This window comes from Rana temporaria, chromosome 9, assembly GCF_905171775.1.
Source record: "Rana temporaria chromosome 9, aRanTem1.1, whole genome shotgun sequence".
In the NCBI taxonomy this organism is placed as follows: domain Eukaryota; kingdom Metazoa; phylum Chordata; class Amphibia; order Anura; family Ranidae; genus Rana; species Rana temporaria.
The window spans coordinates 83,347,529-83,360,218 of NC_053497.1; the positions used below are offsets into that span (position 1 = coordinate 83,347,529).

The 12,690-nt window shown below is 44.1% G+C and overlaps 1 protein-coding gene across 4 annotated transcripts in view; it reads left to right on the forward strand.

The window, feature by feature from the left end:
* The window catches only part of PASD1 (PAS domain containing repressor 1), a 215,303-nt gene that overhangs the window by 176,493 nt on the left and 26,120 nt on the right, over positions 1–12,690 (forward strand). For all 4 annotated transcript variants that reach the window (XM_040323815.1, XM_040323818.1, XM_040323814.1 and 1 more), the window contains 2 exons: positions 5,831–5,937; positions 9,163–9,310. In XM_040323815.1, the coding sequence (XP_040179749.1) occupies positions 5,831–5,937; positions 9,163–9,310 (255 nt within the window). The remainder of the gene's footprint in view (positions 1–5,830; positions 5,938–9,162; positions 9,311–12,690) is intronic.

The window sequence follows — 12,690 nt, forward strand, 5'->3', positions numbered from 1 at the left end:
CCGCCGCTGCCACTTTAATCACCGCGGCGGGGAACATTACAGACAGCGTTAGTTTGAACAGCTTTTTTCCCCGCCGCGCATAGACACTCCCCCATGGACGGATCTGTCCAATCGCGAGCAAGGGGGAGTCACATAGACACTCCCCCTTGCTCGCGATTGGACAGATCCGTCCAAGGGGGAGTGTCTATGCGCAGCGGGGAAAACAGCTGTTCAAACTAACGCTGTCTGTAATGTTCCCCGCCGCGGTGATAACAGTAGGTACGGGGGACATGGCTGCTGTACGGGGGACAATGGCTGCTGTACGGGTGACAATGGCTGCTGTACGGGGGACATGGCTGCTGTACGGGGGACAATGGCTGCTGTACGGGGGACAATGGCTGCTGTACGGGGGACATGGCTGCTGTACGGGGGACATGGCTGCTGTACTGGGGACATGGCTGCTGTACTGGGGACATGGCTGCTGTACTGGGGACATGGCTGCTGTACTGGGGACATGGCTGCTATACTGGGGACATGGCTGCTGTACTGGGGACATGGCTGCTGTACTGGGGACATGGCTGCTGTACTGGGGACATGGCTGCTATACTGGGGACATGGCTGCTATACTGGGGACATGGCTGCTATACGGGGGACATGGCTGCTATACGGGGGACATGGCTGCTATACGGGGGACATAGCTGCTATACGGGGGACATGGCTGTTATACGGGGGACATGGCTGTTATACGGGGGACATGGCTGCATTTGGGGACACATTTAAAAAAAAGTATCGGTATTCGGTATCGGCGAGTACATAAAAAAAAAGTATCGGTACTTGTACTCAGTCCTAAAAAAGTGGTATCGGGACAACCCTAGTAGGAACATCAAAGAACTCTATGAAAATGAATCAATACTTCCTGAACTCTTCATCTTAAAATCAGTGCTTTTGAAAAAGACATCATGCTGCTTTATTAATATGACTATATTATCCCGATTCCTAAACCTCATTCCCAACCTAGTCTATTGCTCTTATCTCTTCCCGACTAACCCAACTGTTATACAGAACTTGCCACCGTTACAGTGAACTGACAGGTGTTGCCGGCTCAATATAGCTCTGAACTCAGCACACTAGAGTGGTAAAAGCTAGAATTAAAGATTAAAAAATGCCCCACTACATATTTCTTTCCACCCTCCTTAACACTTACCCGAGCCCTCTCTGGATCCACCGCTGTGCCAATCTGCAGCAGCATTAGTCTTTCTTAAGCCTCGTACACATGATCGGACATCAAACAAACTTTCCCTTGGATTTTTGTCCGAAGAAAGTTGTCTGGTCACACCCATAGCATACACACGCTCGGACTTTTCTGCAAACTTTTCTAAAACTTTCCCAATATCTCATGGTTTTTCTGCTCTTTACCGCCACCCTTTGGTTAACTTCTGCCATTGTTGGTTGATTTTAACATTGGTTCTGAGCATGCGTATTTGCACTTTGTACAAAAGTCTGATGGCTTGCTGTACACGCGGTCGGACTAGGCACCATCGGACTTTTGTTGCCGAAAAGTTTGTCCGTTTGCAGACCAAACTTTTTGTCCGATGAAACCCGAAAAAGTTGGTCCAATGGAGCGTACAAACGATCGGACAAATTTGAAAACTTGCAGATTTTGAAGTTTGCTGGAAAAAAGTCTGACCGTGTGTACAGGCCTTTACTCTTCTCACAGGAAAGATTGAGAGCAGCAGGAGCCATCGGCTCCTACTATTTTCAATCAAAGAGGGGGTGGGGCTAAGCCATGCTGTGTGTCTGTGGGTGGGAGCACGCCTGCACGTAAGCCCCCATAGCAAGTGGCTTGCTATGGGAGTACACGCAGGAGAGGAGGTGCAGGGGTCCACAGAAGAGGAGGTAAGGCAGAAGAGGGGGTAAGTGGCCATCTCTGTGCAATACCACTGCACAGAGCAGGCAAGTATAACCCTATTTTTTTATTTGGGATGGGGGGACCTTTAAAACCACTTTACGTAATTCGATCCACCCTAACACTGCTCCACATTTAGAAATGTTTCCTAAGTAATACTTAATAAATTTCCTCATAAGGATTGATTGTTCTAATTCTCTCAGGTAGGCTGTTATATCCTCTGTGTTGTGAGGGACACAAGACTCTGGTCTGGAACAATGGATGTTTATTCAGTACAGGCTGTACACTGCAACATGCATCTCAGGACAATACATATCTCTGCTTCTTACATGTGCTCTCTCTAAGATGGCTACTATGCCCCTTGACCCTTGTCATCACTGCTGGGTGGAGCCAGCCTTAAAGTGCCAGTACATGTGGAACCCTTCAGGTATAACATAGGCATCCTAGAATTTAATTTTCTTAAAAAAAAAAGGGTGGGCTTGGGGCGCAGAGGTTGTTTGCCGCCCCCCTCCAAAAAGATCACAAACTGCTAAAAACAGACAGCTCCTGAAAGAATCATGCTGCAGAGTAAAGAAGGAATGTTCTGCCTTCCCAGTCTAAGCATTGAATGTGTGATCCCTGCAGCTTTTACAGCAGTGTTGGCAGAAAGCTGACTCAGAATGACACCTTGATGATTGTTGTTTATTTAAAACATATTCCAAACAGGTAGTATTCAGGTCAAAAGATCATAATATGACCTGTTCCAGCAGATACACATGTGGATGGATTAGAGCAGTATTTCTCAACTCCAGTCCTCAAGGCGCCCCAACAGGTCATGTTTTCAGGATTTCCCATGATGGGAACAGGATGAAACAGCTGTGGTAAATACTAAGGCCGGGTACACACGGACAAACATGTATGGTGAAAGCGGTCCGTCGGACCGTTTTTACCATACATGTCTGCCAGAGGGCTTCTGTACGATGGTTGTACACACCATCGTACAGAAGTCCGCGCGTAAACAATACGCGGGGCGTGTCCGCGGTGTCGCCGCGTCGATGACGCGGTGTCGCCGCGACAATGACGCGGCGACGTGGGCGGCCCGCCTTTAAAATGCTTCCACGCATGCGTCGAAGTCATTCGACGCATGCGAGGGACGGCGGGCGCCTGGACATGTACGGTAGGTCTGTACTGACGACCGTACATGTCCGAGCGGGCAGAATTCCAGCGGACTGTTTTAAAACAAGTCCAGGAATATTTGTCTGCTTGGAAAAGGCCCGGCGGGCAAATGTTTGCTGGAATTCGGCCCGCTCGCGCCCACACACGACCAAACATGTCTGCTGAAACTGGCCTGCGGGCCAGTTTCAGCAGACATGTTTGGTCGTGAGTATGGGGCCTCAGGCAGTGAAACTGATCAATTCACCTGTGCAAAATAATGGGAAGCCTGAAAACATGACCTGTTGGGGCGCATTGAGGACTGGAGTTGGGAAATACTGGATTAGAGGCTAGGGGATACTACTGGAAGATCTCTTTCACACTGAGGCAGTTTTCAGGTGTTTTAATGCTAGAAATAGCGTCTGAAAACTGTCTCCCCTGCCACCCCAGTGTGAAAGCCTGAATGCTTTCACACTGGGGTAGTGCTCTTGCAGGGCTTTAGGAAAAGTCCTGCACGTAGCATCTTTGGGGCTGCCTTAGGAGCGATGTATATACCGCTCCCAGACTGCCCCTACCCATTGGAATGAATGGCCACCGCTTCAGAATTGCCGCAACATGGACACTCTTAGGCTGCATTCACACCTGAGCGTTTTGTCGCCTGAAGCGCGACGCCCCAAAACGCTAGAGGGGAAAAAATACATTATTCTCTATGGAGATGGTTCACATCTCCACTACAAAACGCCTGACGCTGAACTCCTGAAGCTCAAACAAGTTCTGGACCCTTTTTTGTCGCTCGAATTGAGCGTATTTGGGCATTTTACATTGGTGACCCTAGACTTGTACAAAATCGCGGTAAAAAACGCAGCGTTTTGTCGCGACAAATCACGGTAAAAAACGCCGCAAAATGCTACGCTCAGGTTTGAATGCAGCCTTAACCTCTTCTTGGGAGTTAAATGCGCGCCGCTATAACAGTATTAAAATGAGCAGTGCTTTACCACTTACGCTCGGGCGGCTGCAGTGTGAAAGCAGCCAAAGGGTGGAACAAACAACACAGAGAAAACCAAACTACAGGGCAAGGTAGGGACCAAATTTTAAAAGGCAAATGATGAAGCAAACAATGCTAGATAGTATGTCACAATGTATATGTAAAATAACAAAACATTTCTCCAAGGCTGGGTTCACACTATCTTCAAATGCGACTCACAGCAGGGGTCCGGTGTCCCCATTCACTGTTTCAGGTCTGATTTCAGCTCACATTTTTCTGTGAATTCGGTCCTGAAACAAATTCGAAAGATGCACAGGGCTCCTACAGAGCCACAGTGGAAATATGTGAACAGGCTCCATAGAGAGCAGGTCAAAATCTCCTGCTTATGCGAATTGGATGCAGGGAAACCGCATCCAATTTGCAATAGTGAGAACCCAGCCTTACTTGGTGGTGTATTCAGTTATATGTAAAATTCAATGTTGTGTAGATTTCAGCTTTACATGTTGTCAAGCCTTGCAACTAAGGCCCACTGTAGCATTTAACTTTTTAGTTACTGGTTTTTGGGCATTCAGCACCAACAGGGCGGTATGTACCTTTCCTTCATTGCCTAAGAGGATACATCTCACCAAATGTTAACTTTCACTGCAGCAATAAATTAGTAATGCTGCTCAGTGATTTTATAGCTTTAGAAAAACTCATGCTGGTAGACATTAATGGGCGGATTCAAGTCTGGAGACAACACAAGTTGGTCCCTGTTGGGTCCATTATATAACATTTATTTACAATTCAATTGGTTTATTCATTACAAATAGTAGTGGTACTATTACATTGTACTGGTTATATATATTTACACACACACACACACACGCGCGCGCGCACAGCTTATATCATAGGCGTGCGCACAGGGTGTGCCAGGTGTGCCTGGGCACACCCTAATCCCCTTGTGCTGGGCAGATTCCCCTTGCTGCTTGGCTACAGAGAAAAGGACTGTCTCTGTCCCCAGTCCCTTTCTTTATCTCAAAAGTAAGACATCAGGGGCCCGTTTAGACCCCTAACATTTCACCAAAGCCTTCAATGGAGAAAAAAAAAAAACAATAAAAATGATTGTATAAAAAATTATGCAATTGTAAAAATGTAAATAGAAAAAATATAAAAAAATTAAACTACTCATACCAACCTCTGCCCTACTGACCTTGTCCACTGCTCTACCAATGCTGTCCATTGCCCTACCACCCTATATATTTATACACGCATGTGTGTTTGAGCTTTGGGGTGCACACCCTAATGCTATAGGCTGCGCACACCTATGGCATATATATATATATATGTATCAAAAAGTTTTTGCACAGACTTTGTATTACAACAAATTGTATAATGCAACAAACATGGGACTGTCATACAGATCAATCAGGCCTCTTGATACTTGTGTGCTATTGTGAAGTGCATAGGGATATTTTTATTTTATTCCATCAAGAGCATGCTATATGTTTGTAGGGAAATGCAGCATAGCTCATATTGACATGCATGTATAGTGCCTATCATTGCACAAACACATGTGCAGAAAAATGCCTATAAGAAGCATCAAAAGAAAGTTATTTTATTTTCCTGGGGGAAATATTTTTCGAGCTTTAAGAAGAATAGCCTTCATTTGTAAAGCACTGCACATCATCGTTCTTTTTAGTAAAAGCAGGTCAATGGCTCCTGATAAAGTAGGACATCTTATGCTGGGCTATACAAATGGCAATTTTTACAGTAGTTTGAACACTGCCTTTTATAGTCTGCAAGTGTCAGCTGCAGCCTTTACTAACAAATGTCTTTTATCTTTGCAGGGCCCCACCTATAATTGGCTACTTACCCTTCGAAGTGCTGGGAACATCAGGGTATGATTACTATCATGCAGATGACCTGGAGCTGCTAGCGAGGTGCCATGTTCACTGTGAGTTACGTTTCCCTTACTCATGGTAAAAACATTCATCTGCTTTTAATGTGTGTACATATAAGAGCCTTGGCTCATTTCACAGCAGAGATAAACATGAAGGTCGTTTTTATTCCTGTAACATCGTTCTGCTTTATAAAAAAAAAAGCTATGATTTTATATCAGCTGTTACAGTTTACCACCAGGACACTGAACCAAAGGCATTGATGGCCTATTTATCTACGATTCATTTACCCCTGCTTTTTATTGTGACTGGGATTCAAAAAAAGGATCAAGAAAAGCATTGGTCACAAAACACGTATACATGCCTGCGTATATTTGTGACCACTATCACTGCTTGGGAGGATTAGGCCCCTTTCACACTGAGGAGTTTTTCAGGCGGTTTAGTGCTAAAAATAGCGCCTAAATACCACCCGAAAAACAAAAAAAAACAAAAAATCTCCTGCAAGCAGCATCTTTGGAGCGGTGAGAGGAGCAATGGGAAACCGCGGTAATACCGCCCGCAATGCGCCTCTGCAGAGAGGCGCAATGCGGGCGGTATTAATCTTTTTCCGGCCACTAGCAGGGGTTAATACTGCACCGCTAGTGCCCGAATCCCACGGCAATTCCGACGGTATAGCGCCTCTATTTTTAGCGGCACTATACCGCCACCGCACCTCCAGCCCCAATGTGAAAGGGGCCTTAGGGGGCTTCTTAGTAGTGCCATTGACCACTAAGGCCCCTTTCACACTGGGGCAGGAGGTGCGGTGGCGGTATAGCCGCGGGATTAGGCCGCTAGCAGTGCGGTATTAACCCCCGCTAGTGGGCAAAAATTTTTTTAATACCGCCTGCATTGCGCCTCTGCAGAGGCGCATTGCATTACCGCGGTTTCCCATTGTTTTAAATGGGAAGAAGCGGTATTCACACCGCTCCTCTCACCGCTCCAAAGATGCTGCTTGCAGGAGATTTTTTTCTCTCCTGCGAGTGCATCGCCTCAGTGTGAAAGCAATCTGGCTTTCACATTGAGAATGCTGGGCAGGAGTTTTTCAGAAAAACTCCTCAGTGTGAATGGGGCCTAAGGCCCGGTTCACAGTGATGCGAGTTCATAACAAATGCGATGCGTCAAAAACATTCTAAATTCGCATGTCATCCATAAAGTCATCGTTTTCAATGACGGTCGTTCACATACATGTGTTGCCATTCCGCTACGAATGCGATGCAATAAAAAAAAAAAAAGGGTCTTGTGCAGTGCAGCAGTGTCAACCGGGCCTAATGCTTGGGGGTGCTGGTTCTTAGTGTAAATAACAACCAATGTTTGGGGGGGAATGGGAGCCATTCTAAATGGCACTGACCACAGATGCTTTGGGGGATGGGATTCGTTTCATCCGCTCATCAAGGTGTCCCTCTTAATTTGGTGGGTGTGTCTTGCTTTGAGTGACAGGTTATTTACATATCTAGCTTGGACATGTTTATCATATGTTATGTTATGTTTATCATAATATGAGGTGATCCACAGTTCATTGTATATTACCTGGATGTGTTATGTGGGGGAGGGGTGGATTTCTCACTTTTTATACTGTGGATCACCTCATATTATGAATAACATAACATATGATAAACATGTCCAAGCTAGATATGTAAATAACCTGTCACTCAAACTGCCTCTAAAAGCCCCTCCATGTTAGCCTATGTATCCATGCACACATAAACTGTCAGAGGTGTTTGGAGGCATAAACGTTTAGGGGCAGTAACGACAGCATGTGCTTCTAGGAACAGTAAAAACAGAAAAACGCGCCAAGCCACGTTTGATGTTTTTACATTATAGGGAGTTTTTTTTTTTTTTTATAAAAAACGCTAAAGCGAAAAAACACAAGAAAACATGCAATAACGCTAATGTAAAAAATGTGGCTAAACGTGAACAAATGGGTGTTTTTAGCACTGCTGTAGCGCTTGAGTTTTTTCAAAACATCCTGTGTGCATGAGCCCTTAAACTAGAACTTTTTTTTTTCATTTAGGATAGAGGAAAGGGTTATAACCCATGTAAGGTTTATTTCTGCCATCTTTGTCACATTGGGGAGATTTACCTTCACTTCCTGTCACATAGCCAAACAGAAAGCAAGAGGAAATCCCTGCAAATTAGTGGAATTCCTTAGGTCACCAGAACTAGTGTCCCCATTAGAAGATTTTTCCTCTATGACTTTTCTGGGGACAACCCAATATATGGGATTCTCTTTTACTTTCAATGGTAAACAGGACAAAAGGAGAAGGTGACTCTCCCTGATGGGGACACAGACAGCAATAAAAACGGACAGGTGTTCTAAACCATCTCAATGCTATCCAAAAAAACTGTCACTTTTTAGATTGGTCGTGAAAACCGGTCGTGTATGTATGCTCCATAGCAGTTTTCTCATTGAGAAAACTGCCCGCAAAAAAATTAGAACATGCTCTATTCTTTCTCGTCGTTTTTCCCGTTGTTCTTTTTCTCGTTGCGAAAACCGCTCGTGTGTAGGCTTTTCCAAGGGGGAAAAAACGTGCATGCTCAGAATCAAGTGTGAGACGGGAGCGCTTGTTCTGGTAAAACTAGTCTTCGTAATGCAGATAGCACATGCTTCACGCTGTAACGGACTGAAAAGCACGAAGACTGAAAAGCGCCAATCGTCTCTCACCAAACTTTTACTAACACGAGGATCAGCAAAAGCAGCCCAAAGGGTGGCGCCATTTGAATGGAACTTCCCCTTTTATAGTGCCGTTGTCGTACGTCACCGCGCTTTGCTCAAGCTTTTTTTCATGAACGTGTGTATGCAAGGCAGGCTTGAGAAGAATTGCGTCGAGAAAAACGTTGTTTTTTTGCATGACAGGAAAAACGGACGTGTGTACGCGGCATTATAGTTCTACTTCCTGATCAACTCTAAAAAGCCCAATAGTTCAAACTGAATAGAACTAGGTGACCAAAGTTTCCATCGGTCCAATTGTTTACTCTTCCACTCCATTGCCCATCACTCTGATTATTTTTTTTTATTATTATTATTTTTTTATGAATGCATATTTTGTTTTCTAAAACCTAAGTGGTCACTAGAAGTTTCCTTATGATTATAATGGGGTGGATCCTATCCCATAAAATGTCTTTCATGTCTGCATTACATTCCGCTATTCACAGCCTTTATCTCAATCTTGTTTAATATATTTTGGTCCTGTCCTCCTAAATATCTGACAGTAGTCAATTTCTTTTCTTTTATGGAAATCCAGTGATGCAATATGGAAAAGGAACTTCCTGTTACTACAGGTTTTTAACCAAAGGACAGCAATGGATCTGGCTGCAGACACGCTACTACATCACTTACCATCAGTGGAATTCCAAGCCAGAGTTCATTGTTTGCACTCACACTGTTGTTAGGTAAGCAATGATTATTATATTTTCTTTTATAGTGGAGTTGTAAATATCAGTATAGCAGTGTCTTTGTGCGCCAAAGCAAAATCCTGCAAATTGTCAAAATCCTGCAGCTGTTTGGCACTGTGCTGTTCTTATTGAGTTCAGGTTTAATGTGACTTTTTTGGGAGGGATGTGATAAAGCATGGGGCTGGGTTCAATTATGAGTCGCATGGGTCTTACAGCACGGGTTGCGCTTCAGGTCCGATTTCAGCTGAATTCAGGCCTGAAAAAGACGCACAGCGTTTTTGTGCAAATTCCACCGGACCTGCTGCAGAGATATGGAAACCGGCTTCATAGAAATCCCGTGAAAATCTCCTGCTATTGCAATTTGGATGCGGAGTACCACATCCAATTCCCAATGGTACCCATACTTAACTCCTTCCATACAGGGCATTTTCACCCCCTTCCTGCCCAGACCAATTTTTAGTTTTCAGCGCTGTTGCACTTTGAATGACAATTGCGCGGTCATGCAACACTGTACCCAAACTAAATCTTTATGTTTTTTTCCCCCCACAAATAGAGCTTTCGTTTGGTGGTATTTGATCACCTCTGCGGTTTTTATTTTTTGCACTATAAACTAAAGAAAAGCGAAATAAAAAAAAACACACAATATTTTTTACTTTTTTATTTAATAAATATCACAATTTAAAAAAAAATGTTTTCCCTCAGTTTAGGCCGATACGCATTCTTCTACATATTTTTGGTAAAAAAAAATCACAATAATCGTATATTGATTTGCGCAAAAGTTGTAGCGTCTACAAAATAGGTGATAGATTTATGGCATTTTTATTTTATAATTTTTTTTACTAGTAATGGCGACGATCTGCAATTTTTTATTGTGACCGTGGCATTGCGGCGAACACATCGTACACTTTTGACACGTTTTTTGGGACCATTCACATTTACACAGTGATTAGTGATATAAATATGCACTGATTACTGTGTAAATGTGACTGGCAGGGAAGGGGTTAACGCTAGGGGGGTGCTGAAGGGGTTAAAATGTTCCCTAAAGTGTGTTCTAACTGTAGGAGGGAAGGGACTCACAAGGGGAGGAGACCGATCTGTGTTCCTCTGTACTGGGAACACAGCATTGGTCTCCTCACCTCTGAGAGGAGTGTAAATCTGTGTGTGTTTACACACACAGATGCACACTCCTGCCGTGATCACCGGCAATCGAGGGTGTCCGGCAGCCATCGCGGCCGCCGGGCATGCGCCCCGGGTCACGAGCGGGAACAAAGGACGTCATATGACGTCCACCTGGATCGAGGGAGGGTTCCTGCCGGCGTCATTTTACAATGGAAGTGGTTAAAGAGGTTGTAAAGGTTTGTTTTTTATTTTCTAAATAGGTTACTTTAAGCTAGTGCATTGTTGGTTCACTTACCTTTTCCTTCAATTTCCCTTCTAAATATTTTTTTTCTTTGTCTGAATTTATTTTCTGTTCCTCCTCAGTAAGCTTGCCCCCATCATCTGAGCCGTTCTGGCTGAGGGTTAGTAAGCGTGCTCGACCCCTCCCTTGGGACTACATCCCTGCAGGGAGATGCTGTAGTCCCAAGGGAGGGGGCGAGCACGCTGACTAACCCCCAGCCAGAACGGCTCGGATGATGGGGACAAGCTTACTGAGGAGGAACAGGAAGTGAGAAATTAAGACAAAGAAAAAAACATTTAGAAGGGAAATGGAAGGAAAAGGTAAGTGAACCAACAATGCACTAGCTTAAAGGAACCTTTTAAGAAAATAAACAACAAATCTTTACAACCCCTTTAAATGTTACAGATTCCTGTTGAGACTACTGATTTGCAGATAGTTTCTGTGTTTTATCCAAGCTTTTATAAATTCACACATTTAAATTTACCGTCAATACTAAAACCTTATAAAATGTTTAGGAACATCTGCTGTGGTGATTTACTAATTTTGCTGTTTAACAACTGAATTCCTATATGCTGTTTTAGCAATACTTGTGCGGCTCAGATAATGTTTGCAGCAATGGCGCCCTCTTCTGGCTTCAGTTCAGATCACATATTTGTGACATATTGTTTCTGCTGTATTGAACCTTTATTGAGCAATGTTAGTGTATTAAAATGAATGTGGCCTAAGAGAGAAATATGGGGTCTGTAAATGCTGACCTCCTTCTGAAAATGCTAGGTGCCTGGCTGGCTGACACAGTGACCCTAAATATTATCACTGACCTGAAACAAATATTCATTTCAGGAACCTTACCTGCATACTCATAGCTCCCAACTTTCTGAGATGATAGAGGGGCATTTTTTGCACACAGTATATACTTTGTGTAAAGGGCATGTCCCTTCCACTGCCCTGGTTACCTGGAACATAGAGATCTAATATGTAGAAAATGATTGGCTAAGGGCTCTTTCACACGTCCGCTCCGCCTGTCCGTTCATTACAAGTCCGTTAACGGACTTGTAATGAATCCCTATGGGAACGCGTCCGTTAGCGGATGGAGCATCCGCTAGCGTCCGCGTTCATCGGGATCCGGTTTTCGGACGGAAGAAAACCCTATTTTTCTTCCGTCCGGCGGAACGGAACTGATGCAGACGGACAGACGATCCGTCTGCATCCGGTTCCCCATAGGGCAGAGCGGAGCTGAGACAGGGCCGTCCCTGCACAGTGTGCGGGGACCGCCCTATCCGCCGAGAGCTCAGCGGGGATCCCCGCTGAGCCGACGGAGCGGACACAAAAACTGAAAGGACATCTGAAAGGACCCTAAAGCACACAAGTAAAGGGTTGTCACCTCATCCCTTTAAAACCAAACATATATTAATTACACAGGTTCTGTGGTTGATTAAGATGGTAATTAACCATTTCAGCCCTGGACCATTTGGCTGCCATATGACTGTGCCACTTTTTGCGATTCGGCACTGCGTCACTTTAACTGACAATTGTGCGACGTGGCTCCCAAACAAATTTGACCTTTTTTTCCCCCACAAATATAGATTTCTTTTGGTGGTATTTGATCATCTCTGCGGTTTTTATTTTTTGCGTTGTAAAAAAAAAACAATATTTTGTACTTTTTGCTATAATATCCCCAATTTTTTTTTAAAAAGCACTTTTTTTCTCAGTTTAGGCCGATACGTATTCTTCTACATATTTTTGGTAAAAAATCGCAATAAGCGTATATTGATTGGTTTGCGCAAAAGTTATAGCGTCTACAAAATAGGGGATAGTTTTATGGCAATTTTTTTTTACTTGTTATGGGTTTAAATCCTTTGCTGGCGAGTGGGGTTAAGTACTGGGACATTTTTCTAGTGAGCTTTGCTGTGAATAGCTGCTCACACCTGCATCCTCCTATTGCTAATGGTAAATTGATTGGGAATTCCTGCATAGCAGC